General features: G+C 39.7%; 2 protein-coding genes across 2 annotated transcripts in view; both read left to right on the top strand.

Moving 5' to 3' along the window:
• Positions 1-1,916, top strand: part of dcn (decorin) — a 28,956-nt gene extending 27,040 nt beyond the window's left edge. The window contains exon 8 of the mRNA XM_033615069.2: positions 444-1,916. Within this exon, the coding sequence (XP_033470960.1) occupies positions 444-644 (201 nt within the window). The 3' untranslated portion in view covers positions 645-1,916. The remainder of the gene's footprint in view (positions 1-443) is intronic.
• A 16,560-nt stretch (positions 1,917-18,476) lies between these two features.
• lum (lumican) lies at positions 18,477-22,221 on the top strand. The gene is made up of 3 exons (XM_033615254.2): positions 18,477-18,555; positions 19,493-20,371; positions 20,687-22,221. Exons 2-3 carry the CDS (start codon positions 19,498-19,500, stop codon positions 20,839-20,841), a joined length of 1,029 nt encoding a protein of 342 aa, XP_033471145.2. The 5' UTR covers positions 18,477-18,555; positions 19,493-19,497; the 3' UTR covers positions 20,842-22,221.
• The last annotated feature ends 1,544 nt before the right edge of the window (positions 22,222-23,765 follow it).

The raw sequence follows: 23,765 nt of genomic DNA, 5'->3' as shown, positions 1-23,765 counted from the left end.
GCTTTGGAATCTGTAATTATTGTCTGACCCAGTGAGTTCTCTCCTTTTGTCCTTATTTCTAGGACAGTGCTGCATGACAAGGGCTACTGCCCTCTACTACTGCACTCAGCTGCATGGATGTTTTTAGCCACTCTCATGTTCATGTATGCTTTTTATATGCTTCTGTTTTATATGCATCTAAAGCTGTGCTTGTCCTCAAGTACCAAGCAGCGTAAGCTTGTAGTTATTTTTAAGTATGATCATATAGGAAGTCCTTTTCCCCTACTGTTTTTAGTTAAACATCCTGAAGAGGGAAAAAAATCTATTTGGCTGTCCTGAGCTATTATTATTCATTTGGTGACTTATGATTATCTTTATCTGCTTTATTTTGGAAAAACTAAATTATTGCCATGCACATCCCACTCAGTGACCAAAGGTTGTCATTATTTAAATCCCTTCTCTAGGTGGTCTACCTCCACGCCAACAAGATTGCTGCTGTGGGAACAGGGGACTTCTGTCCTCCTGGCCTCAACCACAAGAAGGCCATGTACTCTGGCATCAGCCTGTTCAGCAACCCTGTGCCTTACTGGGAAGTCCAGCCCATCACCTTCCGCTGCGTCTTCGACCGCTCCGCCATCCAGCTCGGCAACTACAGGAAGAAGTAGAGCGACCCTGCGCGCCTCTGCGAGGAAGTGTGTGTTTGTAAATGAGTGTGTGAAAGTTTTCTAAGTGTGCGTGTTTGACAGCAGCCCCACAACACTGACGCCCTGCCAACACTGCCTCCCCGCCCCCTCCACAAATGATGATGTCATTAATCCACATGCTCATTTCAAAACCTTAGTGGACATGGACCTCAAACGCAACATATCATTTTCATTATTTAGCTTCAAGGTTGGTGCAACAGTAGTACACACGGCTTACAAGCACACACCAGCGTATGGCGGTGATGCTCTCACACACAGCACATCATTTCATAGACGCAGTTTAGCAAAGTATTAACAAATAGCCATTTTTATTCAGTAGACAAATTAAAAATCCAGAGGTGGTCCCTAACCAAAAAGATTCGACACCTCACACAGTGGAAAATCTCCCAAATCCCACTTTGATAAACTTCCTCCACCTTTAGCCATTGTATGAATTCTAAGAGAGCTGGCCTGTAGAGCAGGCAGCAAGGGGTTAACTTGTGTTTTACAATACCTTTAACAACTGGTATCCTAGAATGTACTAGATATTACCTGTGTACTAGGATTAGCATTTAGAGTGTAACATTACCATGCTGCACTCCTTGAAAGAACTCCTAGTTTCTATTTGTATTGTACTCAATTCAAGTAGAGATAAAAAGCAACCGTGACTTCTCTCACATTGTGATTTCTTGTGCTTACTTCAGTGTTGATTTAGTCCTGGGTGTTTCCACTCTTTCTTTTCATCACATTTCCTCTCCTGTTCCTAGTGTATGTTGTTCAATTAAAAAAAAAAAACAAGGTGAAAATAGCTTATAAAAAAATGTAGAATAAACCATATATGTTTTAAACAGAAGCCATTCCCAAAGATTTATATGCATGCTCTTTTTATTTTTTTTTTTTCCTTTCAACTTGAACCTGGTGCTTTCTGGAATCTCTTGTTAATGCGTGTATGTATTTTTCTCCATGTTTCCCTGCCCTTTATTTCTTTTTTTTTTCTTTTTTAAAAGTCAAGAATAATTGGACGGTGTATGTGGACCGGCATGCCCACTGCAACCATGTTGGTGTGAATGTTGTATGTATAGACGCTGTATATAAATGCTGTATAAAAACCTCTCATTTGCTTAAAGGCACAAGCACTTACCATAGCTCAGACTTAATATATCAGCAACAAAAGGTGTTCCTCTTTTTTTTTTCCGGAGCAGGGGCTCCAGCTAAGGTGTCCTGAACAAAATAAAAATACTAATGGAAAAAGTAGCCGTTTTTGATGGGTGTAATGACAAGATCTTGCTTTATTATCGATAATGTAAATGGAGATTTAAGCTTGTGGTCACTGCGATGGTGCAGCAAAAGCTACAGCACATATACAAAGAGGGCAGCAACATCCTGGCGAACAAGGTCAAGAGGAGGCACAGGTAAAAACAGGTGAGGTACCTTTGCCATTCACATAATAGGTGAAAGTTATTCAGGCACATATTAATGACAGAAAACCTCGACAAAGACTTGAAATATCCGAAAAAGTTGTCCATAATATTCAAATGTTTGGAAGACTTCATGCAAATTCATGCATATAAATGTTTTAGTTTGGGTAAGGACTTGTTTAATGCACCCAGACAACATCTATACAGTAGATTTCTTGCCATATTTTAACAGATATTTCATGAAACTCCCGGTTCAGTGCCGGCCATAGCACATTTGGTGCCCTAGACAAGTCTCCCCCCAAAAAACATGTCACTTTCTGCAGCTCGACAGTCAAAGTACTGCACATGAATTACCTAAATGCAAATAAACTACCTAGATAATAAAAAATAAGATTTATATATGTGCTTATTTGCTTTCAGTAACATGTTATACATGTGTTATAATAAATATATAAATTAATAATTAATTTTAAAAAACAATCACAAATTAACTTTTTCAGAAAAATAAACAATAAGCAAATAAATGACCTTGTAAAAAATAATAATAATAAAATGTACAAAGTAACTTTGTAATTGAACTAGGGATGCACTGATTTTGAAATTCTGGGCCGATACCAATGTTTAAAATAATAATTTCGCCAACATTAGATACTGCTGTTTTTATATTGGTGTTTCTTTTGGTTTTAGTTTTGTTCTTTCTTTTGTGCCAAGGAAACACAGAAATCTACACTATAAAAATATTAACAGTTTTAAAGTGATTCATTTCTTACCTTTGAATGAGCACAAATTCAATAATACACATTTATGAAACAACCTTTAACATGACCTTCTCTCATATGGAAAAACATATTTTAGAAAATAATCAAAAAGCCTTTTTGCTGCATATGACACATCATAATTCCCTCTAATATATATTTTATAGTGATGTGAAAGCATCAACAATTTTCTCCCTCAAACAGCTGATTTATTCACGTTTCTTGACAAAAGCTACGTTTAACGGGATAACATTGAACACATCATGAGAACGTTACAATTTACCTTCGCTCAATGCTCATTTTTACTGAATAGAGCTTGAACGCTTCACAATATAAATCAATCAATGATTTTTTTAAAAAAATTTTTTACTTACCCCATTTGTGGCGCCCCCTATGGATGACGGCGCCCTTAGCATTCGCCTATACTGCCTATGCCCAGGGCCGGCACTCGCCCAGTTGATGGCTGCACTATGAAATAAATACACACTCAAAAAACTGGCTTTAAACATTTGTACGGAGCCCTTAAAGTCCTAAAAGGTGATATTATTTTCTCGTGTGCACAAGTTTTTTTCTTGTGTGACAAAATATTAACATGCGCTCAAAAATAAATCACTTTTTTCATACACTTTATCTGGTTTCTCTTAACAAAGCAGTGGTTTCCTGTCATCTGGTGACGATGAGTCACATCACAGATGTTAAAAGACACAATTGAGGTTCCTGTCGGAGAGTAAATGTGGGTCTGATTCTTCTTCTGTGTATGTAACACAGGGTTCATTCATCAAGTTTATTTCTCAGGATGTGAGTGTCATGGAGCAGCAAGTATCAGTCCTGTCAGCAGTGGCGGATCTTCCTGTGGGCGACATAAGCACCCTCCCCACCAAAAATAAATAAATACTTGGAAATGGAAATGGTGGATAGAGTCTATGATGAGATTATTACAGGAAGAGAAAAATTAAAAAGCAAAAGCCATTGAAGGCACAGTATACTAACTAAACTAAACTATTTTTCATAAAACAATAAATAATGAAAACATGCAGTTCTTGTTCTGAGCCCACCCTCCCATTTATTTTCTATTTTCCCTTATCCTGTGCAGGGTCCAGGGGGTGGAGCCATTCCCAGCATGCACTGGCCAAGAGTCAGGGTACATCACAGAATGTACTGTATACATTTACAGGACGTATATGCATCTATATATACAAACAGACACACAACGCATTCAGTTTCGAGTCTCCAGTCTGCCGTGTCCATGGTTTGTGGAGGCAAACCGGAGCTCCCTGAGGAAATCACACTGACACAGGGAGAACACACAGGTTTGATAAGCTAATAGACTCTCATGGTGTGAGGAGACAATGTGAATCAGTGAGTCATCGTATCAACACATTCAGGTCCCATGTGGAGTGGAAACAGCTGGGTGGGGGGTCGAGAGAAAGTTATAAACTCAGACTTATGGTGGATTAATTTGAGTCTAGCTGCCTCTGCAGCCTCCAGCTCATATTGATGGGTTTGTGGTCTGAGGTAAAGAAAAAAATATTTGCATAAGCACCATTTCAGGCCTCTGAGCCACCAGTGATTTATAATCCTGCAGTCATTTAAGAGACTGTAATGGGAATATTTAGGTTAAAGAAATAAGAACTGAACTCCCTGGAGACCTGTAGTGGTCCAGACTCCTGCCTGTGGAGGCAGGTTGTAGCCTACGGTGTCTAATTATCAATGATAAGAATCTTGTTTTCCAGCAGAAAAAAGGTTCATGCTACCTGAAGTGAAAACAAGTAGAAAACAGTGATGTACAGAGCCATGGTCAGGAATTCATTACTAGTACATATTGCTCAAGAGAATATTAGAATATACATAACATATTGAGGAACTATAATTAAGTTCAGTGTTTGTATATTAAGAAAAAATGTGTAAGAATCAAACATAACTTTGGGTGGATAATTAAATATGTTTTATACCCTATTTTCTTAGAATTAAATATGTGAAAAATAAGGATGAATACATTTATTTTATTATTTTATTTTATATTATTTCATTTGTTATTTAATTTTATTTAATTTTGTTTTATTTCCTATTTTATTTCATTTGTTATTTAATTTTATTTTACCAGGAATAGTCCCATTGAAATTCAAAATGTCTTTCAAGGGAGTCCTGACCAAGTAGCATGAAAATTTTAACATAAAAGAAAAAAAAAACAGACTAAATACACTACAGCAAAAAGTTAAGACAATCAACATGAAATTTTCACAAAGAAAACAAACAACAGACTTAAAACAAACAGCCAATTTACAACAAGCACTTGACATTAGCAGCGTTTAGTCACCTGACATGATGTGCATTCAGTGATCAAAAAGTCCCTAATCCTGTTTTTTAAAATGTCCCATGCTTACAATACAATCCAGTTTAAGGTGACTCAATATATGTATAATATAGTATAGTAATAAATTCAAGGTTATTTAGACAAGGTTTTATATTTATTAAGAATTGCTTGTTAAGAAGATCAAAATCAAGTCTGTTATGAATTCTTGAGGATTTGGGATTTATTAATAATTTTGTGTTTGGCTTAATGTTTGCTACAAGGATGATTTTGTTGTTGTTGTTGTTGTTGTTTTCCTATTTTATGTTAAACCAGTTTCCACCATACCATATCAACCCCTAAGTCTGTGGATATTCTCATTTATCCAGGTCAATTCCATTCTGGCAACAATTAAATCGTAGGCAACTGGACTTTGATTTTGTCTAGAAGACGTTTCGCCTTTTATCCAAGCGGCTTCATCAGTTCTCAATGCATCAGTCTGACTAGTCCTCACTAGTCTGACAAACAGTGGAGTAAGACTCAGGTTTTTAACCTCTGTGGAGGTGTACACCCACCACCCTCATAAGACAATACTTCGTTAGTGGAGTTTCACTGGACCATTGTTTGGGTCAGGTGAGTCACACTAGTGAACGACGGTCGTTAGGAGTGGGTGGGGCCACTGGTGAGCAACAGTCGTTAGGCATGATGTGTGGTTACCAGTGAACGACTGTCGTTGTGTTTCTTTTAGCCACTTGAGGTTAGTTTCGGGCAGTCTTTGTTGTTCAAACTCTTAGGTACAGCAGCAAGGGCCGCATTGTAAATGGGGGATAGGTGGTGTCTCAGGCCACCTCCCCTGTTTAGAGACGGTTTCTCTATTTTGACGTAGATGGATTCTTTCACCCCTCAGAGGGGTGAAAGAATCCATCTACGTCTTATGAGGGTGGTGGGTGTACACCTCCACAGAGGTTAAAAACCTGAGTCTTACTCCACTGTTTGTCAGACTAGTGAGGACTAGTCAGACTGATGCGTTGAGAACTGATGAAGCCGCTTGGATAAGAGGCGAAACGTCTTCTAGACAAAATCAAAGTCCAGTTGCCTACGATTTAATTGTTGCCAGAATAAAATCACATCAACCCCTGTTTCTATCTCATCATATAAATAATTAAAATTAAATTTAGCAGAAAAGAGAACACGAACATGATAAGAACTACCTAACACGAAAGAAACCGTATTTGGGAAAAATTAATTTGACCTGTTGGTATTTTAATCTTTTAATTCTGCCCACGTTCCATCTGCTAACATGGAAGGGGCAGGATTTATGAGCTATACTGCAGCCAGCCACCAGGGGGCGACTAAGATTTTTTGGCTTCACTTTTGTGGAGCTTTTCTGTCATCCATCTTTATCATACAATCTATAGTTTGCACGTGGCAGACATTTTCCTTGTTGGCTATTCTCCAAGAAAGCCCCTTCTGTCAGAAATCTATTCATATTAACCGAAACCACAGCTTTTTTTTTTTTTTTACCTAACCTTAACTACGAGATACCTTTCTGGTAGAAAAATTCTCCCAACTGTTTATGGCAAAGACCTTAGGAAATATAGGCAATGCTTTTTCAGGTGCTAATGGAGATCCTAATGGGGAAAGAAAGAGTAGACGTGCAATTTAAAACAATCACAGTCGACCAAAGTCTTGAACAAATTAAAAGAATGAAAACACAAATGTATAGCAATATATCAAGTACACAAATATAAAACAGAATAACACAAGTATGAACAATTACATATGTAAAAAGATTATAAAATACTAAAATATTAAAACCACTACAAACATGTACAGCTTAAGATTTGTTTTAAAAGTGCATTACAGCCACCAGCTGTTTAATTTCAACACACTCCTTTCTGTTTCTCTATTTTTTATATGACACTTATGTTACAGACACACTAAAACCAATTTAACAACTTTTAGTATCATATAAGCAAGAACAAAGTTGGGAAGTTTGAGATAAACTGAAAGTTTTAAGAGGCAAATGTGGAAAATAAATAAAACAAATGTTCAAATGTGACCTTGGACTAAAAAGAATACAGTTTTCATTCATTTAATCGACTGTACTGATAAAATAAGCAGTGAATGGTGTCACTTTGGGGCCTCCATAGAAAAATGCTCTCCTCACTTAAAATGCAAACTGTGTGGCATTAAATTACAAATAATGCAAACAGCCTCCCCCCAAAAAAGACGCTATGAAAAAAACATTTAAGAGTTATGATTGGCTCACAATCCTCCCCCTCTGATATGACTTTTTTTCAGACAAGGACAAACTGAAAAGCATCAGTGTTTGAGCGCTGGCTCCCATCCCAGCACCTCTGAGGCAGTTTAACACAGCGGCGTGAATGTACTTCAATCTGTTGCCCCCATGTGGTGGATACTAGTACTGCATTTTCTATTCTTCGTCTCTGCCCTGCTCAGACACACACATGCAGTGCAACTTGATCTCCTCAACAGACGTCTATCTTCTAGACCATAAGCACTTAGATGTATTGCTGTAGGCGTGTTGCCAGTGTGTGTGTGTGTTGGTGTGTAGGTGTGTGTGTGAGGTTTCAGTTAATGTGTAAAAAGCTTGAGAAAAGAGACTGGAGAAAATCACTTGTGTGCAAATGTGTTTCCATTGACTTAATTCAGAGTATATTTGCACATACCGTACGCTCATTGCTTAGTGTGTTCTCACATGCACATGTGAGTGTGTGTGTGTGTGTGTGTGTGTGTGTGTGTGTGTGTGTGTAGGTGAAGAGCCTGTCTTGTGGCGCTTATGCAACCAAAGTAAGCTGAGCTGCTTCACCGTGTCGAAAGCAAAGAGCGGTGCCGGAGAGCAGATGTGTCACAGATTTATCCAGAAGGTTGTTTCAATCTTCAAACTACATTAATCAAACGTAGCCTGCACTCAGACACCTGAGCTTATACCTGTCTGACCTGCGATATGATACTTAATTCCTCAATCAAATCCTCCTATCAACACCACGACAGCGTCTTAAACCCTATTATTACCATGCATGAGATGTTATATGAAAGCAATACACTTTAGCTTCATCCTTTAATTTAGGGGCTGTAAGAAAATGTGATTCGTGTGATGCAGGTAATTTAACACACATATACAGAGCTCTGTTGTGTAAAGCAGATCGTAGTGCCGCTCCGCTCCTGCAGCACATGTGAGCCCATGAGAGACAAGGTGAGAGAATCACTTGGCCTGCCTCGGGGATGAGTCTCTCTGGTTTTAAGCGCACTGCTTATACCACATGGCCACATGGTAGGAACAGAAGGTGGTGTCTGGGTGCTGTCTGAGATTTTATTAGCCTGTGTGTGTCGGTGCCAAGAAGTCCAAGAATATCCCTGTTTGCTAATATGCTTGCTTGGATCTCCATCTGTGTACCTCTGACAGAGCGTGTGTGTGTGTTAGTTGTAAAGGTTTTTTGTTTACTTTACTTTACTTACTTACTTACTTGTGTTGGTATTTATCTGTAGATGTCTGGGTGTGGTGCTGACAAGAAAGAAGAATCTGGAGGAGGTAGTTTGCACCGAGCTTTTACACGTGCCAGATACAGCTTTATTTTTTTATCTTTTATGTTTCATCTATATATAAACCTTGCAAAACAGAGCTGCATTGAAGCAGATGTGTTTCACTGGGACAAAGGTCAAACCTTTCAGTTGAAATCATCAGATGGTGATGTTTTGTTTAAGGACAACACATTCCCACTCCAATGTCCTCACATATCACTGCTATGTTTTGGACTTTCCACGTCGACATATGACGTGCAAGGTAGCCTGGGTGTGTCTGTGGTTGATGTTCTGGATAGCTGAATCAACTTCAGCCTGTTACATGCATTGTATCTTTTTAAAATACACCTCTGTTTTCATAGGAAATGGACAGTTTGCACACAGTCTCTTACAAAATAAACACACTGCGTTGGTGCAGGTGACGTTTTTTCCTTCAACAACACAACAACAAAGTGTAATCACATTTACACCTCGTTTCCACTTCTGTATGCATCCATAATATGGATGATGCCTCTAGTGTCCAACGCAAGGAAGTGCATTTCTTCACTCACTTGACCTCCTCAGCTGTTATTGGCTGCGAAGCTATGATTGGTTGCTAAGTTAAGACTGGCCAATTGCTTCTCAGATAAGGGATTAAATTGACGATTGATAATTCAAGCGGCAACCTCCAGCACTGAAAAATGAAGCCAACATGGAAAAGTGCAGTTCTTTGAATGGCCACTTGAGGCTGGTTCAAGAGCGAGTCAATCCCCATAGACCCCCATGTTAAAATGTCCAAATTTACAGCAGAAATAAACATGTTTACAGCCTGGTACAGGTCTCTATAGCTTATTTCCCTATTCATGACAGGAGATGAATTTTGATTTGAAGGCGTTGTATGTAAAATGTGGCCAAAACGGTTACTGCACTCAAATTCAAAATATTGCCGCAAGTCGTGTCCGCCCCCCCTCCCCTACAGATTCGAGGTTGTTGGACAGCGGCACGCTGGAGACTGATTTGTTTGCCCACGGGCGGCTGCCGTGGCAGGGCCGTGTCACCGCGTCCTTGATCTTCGGTTTTCCAGCGGACCATTCGAGCAAGTCCGGCTTCTCTGCTGCTAACGCTGCTGCCGGGATACAGCAGAGAAGGAGCCGGCTGCTAATGCTATGTACCGGGACACTTCTAACGCTGCTGCCGGGATACAGCTGAGGAGGAGCCGGCTGCTAATGCTATGTAACGGGACACTGCTAATGCTGCTTGCCGTGCTGCTGTAGCTCAGTCGTAACTGTAACTGATGTTGAGACTCTACTGACTGTGTGTCTGGTAGACGGCGGTGGGTGGCGCAACAGGCCAAAACACAAATTCAAAACATAAACATGATTTGCAGACTGCAAAAAAAAATTTTAGATGCAAATATTCTGGCTGTACTATTGTTGTCGGTGAGATCAGTATGTTATATGAACATTATTCCTTAGTCTCTGTGACATATTAGGATGATTTTACAACTATTTGCTTTAGATTTCTTACATATAGCTCCTTTAACTCACCCATTCACATTGTATTAAGGCTTAAAGTTACACATAATTAAGGGTGTGGCCACTTTGAGTGACAGTGCTGTCTGCTGATAGTGTCATCGGCTTCTCAGACAGATCCACCTCCTTGCTCCTCTACGGCACCAGCCTCCTGTCCAAGTATGGTCTGTTCTGGCTCCAAAAACCAAGATGGCGACGGCTGAATTGCCAGACTTGAGGCTTTAAAACGGGAGTCCACAAACTAATGAGGGATGTCACGGTGACTACGTCCATTATTTTTAACAGTGTATGGACCAATCTCAGTCATATTTACAGTATAGCTCTGAGATGTTTTCTGCCTCTGATTACAATTAATTGAAAAGGTTTTTCCATTTCTTTTTGGGTGAATTTCCCTGATTATTTTTATGTTATGTAAGTTTATTATTTTTTTCTCAGATGCTTCAATCTATAAAATCAATATTTTGCTTATAATTTCAGATATATCACACATATTTTGACTTAAGATGATAAGTTTGCAATCAAATATGTATTGGAGAATATAACAAAAGTGGATTGCTGTGAGCACAACTCTTCATCTGTGCAGAAAGGATGGCAGCAATCAGCCTTGAAACATGAGTGGGTTTAAAACCCCAGAAATGTAAACCTCTACCACTTTATTTCGAGGGTGTCATCCATTACTTGGTGTTATTACAAGGGACTCAACTAAATTACTGTAATACGATGAATAAATTACGAGAAAAGCGGCGGTAAAAGTCAGTCAAAACACACATGAGCAGAGTAAGCAGGATGACTAAGCGAAATGTCAGGATGTGTGTTTCCCAGCCTCCACAGAAACATTAGTTTGGAACAAATTCACTCTGGTTCACAAAAACACTGCCAGGAACACAGTTAAATACCACCAACCCTCAAAGAAACAAACATTCTGGGCAAGTTACAGAGGAAAGGCAAAATGTAGACGAGTGTACACTAGTGGAAAACACTGTCGTTTCTCCTTTACCTGAGAGTTTTGTCTATAATTTACCTCATTGCACATGTAGAACATGTAGAAAAACAGCTCCTAGTCAGTGTTGTCCAATTTTAAAAGTTGATTCAAACATGGAAATCATTCCTAAAATCATGAGGAAATTTGCAACAGCACCTTTTGTATTACTGGACATTCTAGGACACAGTTAAAGTAAAATGATGTCCTTTAAAGGAGACCTCTTGATCTCATTTCAGTTTTATACTTGTATTTGGGGTTTCTGTGAAACAAAAACACTTTATTTTCCTCATACTGTCTGTGCTGGAACATCTGTATTCATCCTTGTCTCTTTAAGTCCCCATCCCAAAAAAGCCCAGTCTGCTCTGTTTGATCAGTGTTTCCAGGTCTTGCGTATCTCTGTGTCTGTGCACTGTCATTACAGCCAGGGGAATGACTATAACATAGTAGAGCTGCAGTTTTTACCGTTAAAAATAACCAATAAAACCCTCCTAAACCAAAACCTTCACAACCAGATGTTTTCCAGCAGGCGTATCATCTGAAGTCTGAGAGAAATTGACATTGGTTACCAAGTTTATGTGTTTTCCTGATGTTAGCATGGAGCTACATGTAGCAGTGTCATTACAGCCAGGGGAATGACTATAACATAGTAGAGCTGCAGTTTTTACTGTTAAAAATAACCAATAAAACCCTCCTAAACCAAAACCTTCACAACCAGATATTTTCCAGCAGGAATATGATCTGAAATCTGAGAGACATTGCCATTGGTTACCAAGTTTTTGTGTTTCCTGATGTTAGCATGGAGCTACATGTAGCAGTGTTAATGCAGCCGGGTGAATGAATGTAACAGAGTGTAGCAGTACTTTCTACGCTGAAAAATCAAAAATAAGAGCTTCTAAACCAAAGTCTTCACAACAGGACATGTTCTAGCAGGAATATAATCTGAAATCAGGGAGAAATTAAAAACACTGGCAACCAAGATTACTTGTTTTCCTGACGTTAGCAGGTAGCTACAAGTAGCAGTGTAGCCTACTTGCAGCCAGGGAATGACTGTTACGGAGTACAGCAACACTTTCTACCATGAAAACTCACCAATAAAAGCATCCAAACAAAAGTCTTCACAATTGGACACCCTACGCTGGCGACCAAGTTTACATGTTTCCCTGATGTTAACATGTAGCTACAAGTGGTAGTTTAGCGTTCTTGCAGCCAGGGAATGACTGTAACGGAGTAAAGCAACACTTTCTACCATGTAAAATCACCAATAAAAGCTTCTAAAGCCCAGTTCAGACCAAAAATTCACGACGAGACGAGTTGAAAACAAGCAACTACTTGCAATGCACTGTTCTGCAACATTCTAAAAACCTGCCGGTTCACACCAATGCAACTAGATGAGACGGTGTATCATCTCTATGCAACAACTCTCTGTACTTCCGTTCTGAGTTGCAGGTGACACCATCAGCCAGTGGAGCTCAGACCAGCCATAGACATATTTCAGCAGGAATATGATCTGAAATCAAGGAAAAATAAAATATCAACCAAGTTACCTTGTTTCCCTGATGTTAGCATGTAGCTACATGTAGCAATTTAAGCTACGTAATGTAAACACTTGCAGTAGCGTGCCTGGAGCAGATGCCCTTATATAGAAATCAGTCACGAGCTGACGTCAGCTTGTATCGTAATTAAAGTATTCAGTACAGTCTGAAGCCTTATTGCTCACAGGGATTCATTTTGTGTATGTTTACCTCATTATTTGAAACTTTGTCCATGTTTAAGAGGAACATCCAGCATTGTAGCATTATATTTATGACAATTTATGAAAATAAGGAAAAGCATATTTGGTACCTTAAAAGAACACAGAATTACTACAGCCCAACTTCACTTAATGATATACACTAACAAGAAAAGCTCCAACACTAATGACTTTCATGCATTTCCTGCTTTTTTTGGTTGATTTAGCTATTATGGTCTGAAGTTGTCGTGTGGAAAAGCTGGCCTCATTTGACCTCAACATCCTAATTTTGTTTTTTCTCTCTGCAGATCACTGGTTAAAATCAGGACACCACATGATTAATGCGCCTTTTTTTTCTTTTACACCAGCAGTTAAAAGTTGCACACAGCTGCAGACTGAGATGTTGATTCTCAGTCAGCACTACCCTTTCCTGTTTTAGGAAGTTATTTGATTTAATGAAATATAGTGGACAATGCTTTAAATCATATCAGTAACATTACAGGCCTTCTTTTAATTACCAGTGATAAACACACTGAGGTCAAAAGAGAGCAAAGAAGGGCTGATGACAAACTGCTTTTATTGAATATTACTTATGCTTTGACTTTTAAACAGCAAAATAAAGTGAAATAAAAGTCTAAATCTATCTGGGTCAAATATTTTCATTGCATGGGAAACAGCTGAATCCATGTTTTCTTGCTCCATGAATTTATGTTTTAAAGTAATTCATTACTTGGCATTACTTTGGGGAAATTAAACAAGTTACAGTTGAGTACAAACAAAAGTATTAGAAAAACAGCGGTGGAAGCCAACGTCTGCCATCTGGCCTAATGGAAAGGACGTGAGAGCATAAGGCAGACATCAACACATTGGAGGAGAAGAAGCACAGTGACTAAGCAAAATGACAAAATGTCTGTTTTTCAGCTTCCACTCTACGAACAGTCTGGAACAATTTAAGTCTGGGTTGACACAAAAACACAGCCAGTAACAGAGGTAAAAACACACCAGCCTCAGAGAAATAAATATTTTGAGCAGTGTCCTGATGAAGGGCACAAATGTGAGGTGTGTATGGACTGATGAAATGCTGTTTTTATTCTGTATGAGGGGTTTGTCCATTCTTTGCCCTTCAAAATGCACTGGGGGAGGCAGTATTTAGGGTATTTTTTGAACATTTGTGCACTTAAATTAGAGATTCCTGCATCTAAAGTGGCTCTAATCGGTAGTTTGATAACAATGGGTTAAATGTATAACAATAAAAGTGTGCAGTGTGTTAAAACATTGGGAGAGAAAAGAGAGAAAGAATTGATAAGAACCTTAATGAGCCACCTGTGCAGCGTGGTCCTGTGACACCAGGTGTGGCTCATTGATTATAATGAAAGACTAGCTACACATGCAGGCAGCATATCTCTGTATAGGTGTATATCAAGGGTTAGGGTTGTGAAATTTACCCTCCTTTTGCCTTAATTTGGAGGATTTAAATTCAACAACAATGCATGCTTTGCAGCCTTCAGTATCCCACAGTCCAATGCGCAACAAGATATGAAAGTTGTAAGTAATAGCAGACATGAACACCACTGTGGGTTCTTGCCCTTCGAACATTGAAATGGTTTTGAGTCGAGACCAAATACACCCATGCAAGCTTGTTGCCACGTCATTATTCAATGTGACATAGCATTATTGTAGTACCAAATGTACTTCCCCACATCCCCATGGACAAGTGGTTCCCAGCTGGTGGGTTGTGGTCCAAAAGTGGGTCGCTGGTCCATTCTGAAAGGACCGCAAGTGACTGGCAAACATGTCAAATTTCTAAAAAAAAAAAAAAAAAAAAACTTTTGAAGTACAGTGAGTTTCTGGCATGTTACAGTGCCATTTCTTGCTGTAGAGTGAGTAACTAAGAGACAGCTACTTGACAGAGACAGCAAACTAGCTTGACAACATGGCCAAACACAAGTATGACACTGAATGTATTAATCTGTGTGGACCTTGAACTAATGACTAAAGAGAAATCTGGACCCTGTGGGTGAACCAGTTGGGAACCACTGCCATAAGCCATGTTTCCATCAGCCTGTTTAGATGCGCATCTAGAAGTATCGCATTGCAAAATTATGATGGAAACGCCAAAATTCGAATTAAAATCCCCTGATTCGCACAAACTAAAATATGCTCGCTTTAGCCGGGTTTTGGTTGATTTGAAAAAATGTTGATTCGCAAAACGGGGGATGGAAACAGTTATGTTCGAATTAAGTCTGACGTAGCGCACCTCTCTCCATGGTGATATCCACACTCCAGGTCGGGAAGGCGGTAATGCATTTACAAGCTGGTTGCCAACCGCCAGAAAACGTAAAAGAAGAAGAATGCAAGACTTGTTTTGTTTACAGTTCTGCGGAAAACTCGCGCGAGTTCGTAGTTTTCACCAAAGTCCGTACATGTAATGGAAACACACATGATTCGTATTTCTTTTAATGCGCGTTTCCCAATGATTCAAATCACTTTTGGATGGAAACATAGCTATAGACCTCTGTCAAAATGCCCAACTTTACAGCGGAACAGTCTTAGCAATGGATTAAATGTGTAACATAAAATTGTTGCTCACAGTGTGCTAAAACAGAGTGCAGTGCATGGGAATAAAAAGCGGAAGAATTGATAAGCACCTTAATGAGCCACCTGGGATGCATGGCCCTGTGACACCAGGTGTGGCTCATTGATTATAATGAAAGACTAGCTACAAATTTAATTTATTTGACACTTTATACTGACCAGGCAGCATGTCCCTGTATCGGTGTATAACAAGGGTTGGATCTTTGAAAGGGCAGCCTTTTCTTTAATTAATTACGAGGATTTAATTCAATAGCAGTGCATCCTTTGCAGCCGTCAGTGTCCCACAGTCTAATGTCCAACAATCGGTTTTTTAAGATCTTAAATCAGTGAATCCACTGTAAGTTGCAAATAATAGCAGACATGAACTCCATTGTTTTTTCCTGCCATTCGAACACTGCATTGGTTTTCAGTATAGAACAAATTAACCTAGGCAAGCTTGTGGTCTGCGGCTACCTTCTTATGGTTTTATAGGCCTATCCCAGCTGACAATGGGCGAGAGGCAGGGTACACCCTTGGCCAGTCGCCAGACTATCACAGGGCTGACACATAGAGACAGACAACCATTCACACTCACATTCACATGTGTCATGTGAGTCACTTATTAACCTGCATGTCTTTCGACTGTGGGAGGAAGCTGGAGTACCTGGAGAGAACCCACACTGACATGGGGAGAACATGCAAACTCCGCACAGAAGGGCTTCCCCACCCCGGAGTTCAAATCAGGAGCCCTCTTGCTGCACCACCATACCTAGTTAACCAAAAAGAGCTTGAGAGTCCCAACTGATTGCTTGAGGTGTGTCCAGAGCATCATATTGTGGCTACATAAGGCTATTTGAAGAGTTGGGAGTGAGATTGTGTTGACCCCAGTGGGTTTTAGGGTTTGCTTATATTCTAAAAAAGTTTTTGGCACATGCCTTACTGTATGTGATCTAAACTACTGACCCAACAATACTAATGGCTTGTTTATACAGCCTTTGGGGCATTTACTGTAACTCTAAAGTCATCTATCACTGACTGTCAGTAGAGACACACGAGGGAGTAAAAGAAGGGAGTTATCTGTTATCTACAGTATTTTTCAGAAACAAAGCTCGCAGGAGAGAAATGACTAAGAAAGAGAAATAATACAGTAATACAATAAATTCAGGGCTTTGGTGAAAGGGCCAAAACTGGCTACAGAGAGAGGAAATAGTTGTAGGACATTTTTCACTTTCCCACAACAAAAATCTGAGAAGCATTAAGTTTGCTTAGATGACTAACTGATGGAAATGACTACTTGCTTTCTCATTGTGCAGGTTTTGGGATGTGCTGTGTACTTAAATGACAAACTGTTTGTTTTGGACTTCATATTGTTTCCATCCACTTTTCCCATGTTTGAAAAATACCCCGTCTACATTAAAGTAACATCGCATTCTCTTTCATCCCCATTGGTTTGTGCAGTTTTACTCAGTGAGGCATGGGTAGTCTGCAAAAGCATCATTTGGGCCAATCAACACAAGCCCTAAACCCTCCCTTCATGCCTCATTCTTCTTCCATTTTGTTTCACTCTATCTATGTATTCAGGTTAAAATAAGCGTAGGAGGCCATGAAAACGAAATGACTCATGAAATTCCTTGCAGCGCTGTGTTGGATTATTAATCACTGCATCACTTCGACTAAGATTTTGAGCTCAGTAGACACAATTCTTAAAATGTTAAAAGATCGAGCGAGTAATATGTTATCAAAGCCAAGTGGCCAAAGCTACAAACTAAAGACATTTTGTTCTTTTAAATGAAACAAAACTCCTCAATAAGGTGTTTTTAGATCGATGAGATTGAGGGTGCTATTTCTTACAAATGCAAAAAGATGATCCATTGGGTTAAGCGAGTCTGCAGATGCAATCAAGGACATAGGGACTCTAGAAAGGCAGTCCAATAACTCAAACTGTGCTAAACTGATTGTCTGCTGTGGGAGAAATATTTTGGAAATCAGATATGTTGAGTTAGAATGTGAGGTATGAAAGTTTTCCACACACGAGAAATGCATCCAAAAAGGTCTCTAAGAATGTTCTGTGAGTAGAGTAACAGACCGCACTGCGACCAATTAAATCCAGGCGTCAATTCCCGGCATGCTGTGATAGTGTGATGGACGTCCACCAACAAATGGGAGAAACATTTGGCCATTTATCTCCCCCACCCCCTTGCCTCATGTGCACCTATCAGAGGATCCACTCAGGTCATTTGTCTCCTTATTTGTATAGAGAGAGGTTTATAGTACACAGGGTGATTTCAGGGCTTGTGGAAGGGAAAAATGTTGAGGTACAGGAGTGAAAAACAATTCACAGAAAGACATATGGGATGAATTTGAGATCTGCGTTAACCTACCCTCACCCCGTACAGGACCATGTCTTTGGTCAAAAAACAAAGGCAGGAGAAGAAATGTTTGCGTCAAGTGTTATGCAAGTCTTTTCTGGCCGTCTTATAACCTTCTTGTCAGATTTTCCGAAGCCTTATTCACAGCTCGAGAGGTACGGCTGAATTTATTCCTCTTCACAACCGGCGTCTGGGTTAAATGGCTGCCAGAGATCGTTTTCACATTTTTCCACCCATAGCTTCTCCTACTCTTTAGATTTTTCCACAAACAGCCTCCTCAACTTTGACTTTAAATTCCTGCTTGCACACGATTTAGGGTTGTTGTTTGCGGGGTAATTACTAGGAGAACTCTGTAAAGGTGATAAACATTATAAAAGGTGGGGGTAACATGAAGAGCATCATACATTTTTTATTTTATTTTTTAAGTGTAATTGCACCTGCTCTTTGTTAGATAACAGCAGTATTTGGATGATTCTCCTCCAGACATTCATACTAATGACACCTTTAATTTACATGACGTCCTGACTCCTTCCAGTTTGCTGAAGAAGCCTCCTCTCCTCCCTCTTTGTCTCTCCATCTACCCCCTCTCCCTTCTCTCTCCTCCCCCTCTCTCCTTCTTTCTCTCTGTGTTTTTCTCCAGAGACCTCCAGTTTTTGAACACCACACTGTTCTTACCTACTGGCCCTCCACCCCACACACACGAGAAGAGAGAACCACAGGTAAGCTTGCATGCGCAGGCATGGATTTGTGATTTCCTGTTTGATTATTCCACTTTATTTCTGTTTTCCGGATGGGATTATCAGCTGTCACTGGCTAGGCTTTTGGGGCAGAGGCTAGTGCTGCACAGAGAAGGCAAGAATAGCAGTGCAAAGAACCAAAAAATAAGATCGTGTATTAGCCTAGATTTTACATGTTTATACAGATCTGCTGTGCCTTTTTAGGACGGTATTATAGATTTCAGTGACTTTAAGACTCTGGAAACAATCTGTTGCACTTGGATCAAGTTTCCGTCTGCATTTTTCATGTGTCTGGAATTAATCATTCTGGTTTTGCATTGTCTGCGGGGTCGATGTTGTACAGTCATGATCCTAAACTAGCTGCTTTTAGTTCCTTGCTTGCTCAATTGTTTCTCAACTTAAAAGTTGAAAACAGTTTAGTGTTTGAGATGCATAATACATGCTGAGCACTTGTGTATACTGATGTACCGGTATGTGTATATATACTGTGTACTCTTGGAACATCTGTGTTGCATTATTGCTCCCATTGCTGGTTTATGTAAAAATGAAGTTGACAGATGAAGTGGGAGCAATGCAGTTTGTTTGAAGCTGCAGCTGTATCGATGTGGCTTCACACAGATAATTGAATCAAGGAATCTAGGACTCATAGGTCTCCAGTCAGTTGACATGAACTCTTGACCGATTATATAATACTCTGGGGGGTGGGTGTGGTGATATAGTGTATGCATGAGGACAGTGGGGATACAATTGACATGGTTTTAGCACAATAGTTTAAAAGTTTTGTTTTATAATTCCTCTTTCCTTCAGTTTCTTCATTTTATTAATAAACCCCATTTAACATTTTGTTGCTCTTGACCCCTCTAACCTTTTGTATCTTATTCCCTGCCTCTTCTTCCCTTCTTGTCTGTTGGATCTCCAGAAGTCATGTTCCCTCTCCGTGTACCCCTGTTGATTGCATTGGTCGGTGTGGCCCTGTGCCAGTATTATGACTACGACTACCAGCCTGTTTCCATGCTAGGACCCTCAGGGCCCAACTGTAATCAAGAATGTGACTGCCCAATCAACTTCCCCAGTGCCATGTACTGCGACAGCCGCAAGCTCAAGTTTGTTCCTGTAGTCCCAACAGGGATCAAGTACCTGTACCTCCAGAACAACCAGATAGAAGAGATCAAGGGTGGAGTGTTTGATAATGTTACTGATGGACTTCGCTGGCTGGTACTTGACAACAACCAGATCACCAATGGTAAGATAGCAAAGGGCACAATCGACAAACTCACAGGTCTGGAGAAGCTATTCTTCAGCAACAACGAACTGACAGAGCCAGTCATCCCTCCCTCAAAGGCCCTTGATGAGTTGAAGATGATGCACAACAAGTTGACCAAGTTCCCGTCTGGACTCTTGAATGACAAGGAGAACTTGACCTCCATCAGCCTCCAGCACAATCAGCTAAGCTCCGACGGCATCAGTGGTGCATTCAAAGGCCTGAAGAAGCTGCTGTCCCTGGACGTGAGCCACAACAAGCTGAAGAAGCTGCCAGCCGGTGTCCCAAGTTCACTGGAAATCCTCTACGCCGACTACAACGATATCGACAGCGTAGGAGCAGGATACCTGAACAAGCTGCCCGCGCTGCAGTACCTAAGGATCTCCCACAACAAGCTGGTGGACTCCGGAATCCCTGCGGGAGTCTTCAATGTGTCGTCACTGGTGGAGCTGGACCTGTCTTTCAACAAACTGCAATCCATTCCTGAGATCAACCAGCAGCTGGAGCAACTCTACCTGCAGGCCAACGAGATCAACAGTGAGTGGCAACCAGCGATCTTTACTCTATTAAAAGTATTGGCAAAGCCTACTTTTTCAGTACTTTAAACCAGGCACTGTTTCCATCCATGGTGGCTAGCTTGCAGTCTTCTTGTTCACCACCTTTGCAGGCACTTTGCTGCGCTTTGAGCGTTATCGCCAACAATTGTCAGAATAACCTGACCACGGGAATGTGTATTGCATGCGTCCCTGTACTAGTGGTCAAAATCTTGAGGTCGGAAGGTATATAGTGATTATTGAGTATTGTTTTTCTTCCAACTTTAATAACTTTCTCTCAAATTTTGATTCTCCGTAGAGTTCGATCTGGCAAGTTTCTGCAAGTACGTCGATCCCCTCAACTTTTCCCGCCTGAAGCATCTGCGTCTGGACGCCAACAATGTCACACACAGCAGCATGCCCCCTGAATACTCCAACTGCCTGCGCCAAGCTGCAGATATCATGTTTGAATAAGAACGTCTCTCAAATCTACGCCCCTTCCATGACCCCTGCTCTCTACTACCATAACACAGCCCAGCCCAAAGCCTTCTGGATTTAAATGGCCTAATATCCCTCCTGTCATAGTACTCACATGTCCTTGCACATAAGTAGTATGCAAATCTGAGGTACTGTAATGGCATCTTCATCAATTAAATATATATCTTGATTGAATCAAGAGTGGGCCAAATTTGAGATACGATGAATGGCAGGACAAGCTATCGACAATTTTGCAAATCTTTCTCGACAAACATGCAATTAGATTCAACAAACATCAAATATCTGGCTCTAGATATGAATATTCACATAGTTCACAAACACATGAAGGAAAAAAAAAGAATAAAAAATATATAAAAGGGACCAAAAGTTTTATGAATAAAAATAAATTCATATGCTTTGATTAAAAACACACACTTTAAACATTCCAAACTTTTATTTGATGGCATTGAATACAGACACAATGGGGTTAACAATGGCTCCAATGTCTCAATTCAGTCATCATTTTGTTGTCTGTCTTGTATGTTCCAATGTTTAGCATGTATAATATAATGTGGGTACAATAATTAATCCATTGCTGTGCAAAGGACCAGCAAAGAAGGACTGCATAGTCCAATTTCAGTGTATAATGCCTAATGTGAGATGATGGACAAATGTAAAGTAGCAGTTACATAGCAGTCACATTTTTCAGCATCTTCGATGAATCAAAGTGGCCTTAAGGAAAATACCAATGTCATTCACTCCTGTGTGCCTTTTTCACAAATGGTGCCTTGGTGCAAATAGCACTGATTGACTTCTTTGAGCTATAAAGTAAAAAATAATAATATTAGGAGAAGAAATAACTTCCCAATATAAGTAGGATTTAGCTGTAACTGAAGTATATGGTAGTATGAAGTACATGAATGACACATGATTAAAAAGACACTGGTATGATCCTTGAAGCTACTTTCTCTTCTCAGTTCAACCTTGAAATGATAGGATGATGTTTTCTAGAAATCACGAGTCAAATTGTTTCTTTACGTTACCTAATTCCTAGCTGTCATGCGCATTGCTGATTTGTATACATTTGCATTACTTGCATGCACCCAATGGTACCATTCTTTGATAATAAACTACAGCTTTTGCAGTTAAGGCGCTCTCATTGTTACGTTGTTGTTCACCATGTTTGATGAATGCTTCTCACAGGTACAAAGTCGACGTGGCAGCAGTGTCATGTTGACTGAAATTATGTTCTTAGAATATCACATTTTGTTTAGGTCATTTTATCGTGATTTCTTATGTGGCTTTTGACTCGGTAACTGCTCTTGGATTTGCTGTGAGGAAACCAAACACAGTTGAATAAACTATGTTTCCAACATATTTGTATGATATCGCTTTTTAAGCCTGCTGCAATTAATTTCAAACGTGTATGGAAACAAGTAGATAAAGACATCTTGTTAGGGTCAGGATACATGTAATTAAAGGGGACCTGTTTTGCTTTTCCTTATTTTCTGTCACATATAAACAGGGCCAAAATTTCAAATATCGAGCTACTTGTATCGTAAAACTACTACCTGTCAGCAAAAACTTCAGGCTTAGACTGTTGTGAATATTCTGTTTCCAACATTTTTCTACTTTCAAGACAAGCTGACAATTATTTGTGATATGGTAATCTTCTCCAGGCAAGCTATTGCAAGTGTTGACATTACATAGCCTACACTGCTACATGTAGCTACATGCTAATGTGTAATCTTGGTTGTTGATGTTGTTAATTCCTCCCTAATTTTGGATCAGACCATTCTGAACACTCTGGGTTTTTTCCTACTTTCGAGACAAGCTGATGTCAGCTTGTTGCTACATGCTAACATCAGGGAAACGGGTTATCTTTGTTGCCGATGGTAATTTCTCCCTAATTTTGAATCAGACCATTCTGATCAGTTTGTTGCAAATTTCTTTAGATGGTCATCTGCTCCAGGCACATCATAGAGAGTTACATTCACTGCTACATGCAGCTACATGCTAACATCAGGAAAACAGGTAACCTTAGCTGCCGGTGTTGGTAATTCTTTCCAATTACGGATCATTTTTCTGTTGGAACATGTCTGTTTGATTTTCACTGTAGAAAGTGCAGCTGTACCCTGGCTGCAGGTCCACTGCTACATATAGCTACACACTAACGTAAGGGAAACTTTACTCTTGGTTGCAAACGTTCTCCCTGAATTTTGGAACATAATCTTGCTGGAACATGTCAGGTTGTGAAGATTTTGGTTAAGAAGCTTTAATTGGTGATTTTTTTTCACAGTACAAAGTGCCGCTATACTCTATATATATATACAGTAATTTCCCAGCTGCAATGATAGTGCACAGACACCAAGAGTGCAAATGTGTTAGATCCGGAAACACTGACCAATCAGAGCAGACTGGGCTTTTACTGGAGGGGGGCTTAAAACAGTGTATTTCAGACAGAGGATGAATACAGGTGTTCCAACACAGGAGGTAAAAAAATAAGACATTTTTTGAACGTTAAAACATATAAAGACGTTCTAGCAGGAACCCAAGCCCAAAGTAGTAGTATGAATCCAAGTATGAGTAGTATGAATCTAAAAAAAATAGTGTAATAGGTCCCCTTTACGGATGGCCTTTTATATTGAATTTATTTGCTGACACAAACATAGTGTTTAAAGGAAACTGAATTTCTGTATCATTTTCCACAAGACATCCTGTAGTAAGGGTTTATATGATTTCTTTGTAAATCCATATCTAATAAAGACAACTTGGGATTGGAAAAATAATTTTGGTGGTACACAGTATACTTTTTTATTAAGTATGGTTTATTATAAAGTGATACCTGCAAAGGTATGCTGTATATGACATAACCAAATTTGGGTATTACCTTCAAATATCTAAAGTCACACACAGACTAT

Source organism: Epinephelus lanceolatus, chromosome 23 (genome assembly GCF_041903045.1).
Source record: "Epinephelus lanceolatus isolate andai-2023 chromosome 23, ASM4190304v1, whole genome shotgun sequence".
Taxonomy (NCBI): Eukaryota; Metazoa; Chordata; class Actinopteri; order Perciformes; family Serranidae; genus Epinephelus; species Epinephelus lanceolatus.
This window is presented reverse-complemented; position numbering and strand designations above follow the sequence as displayed.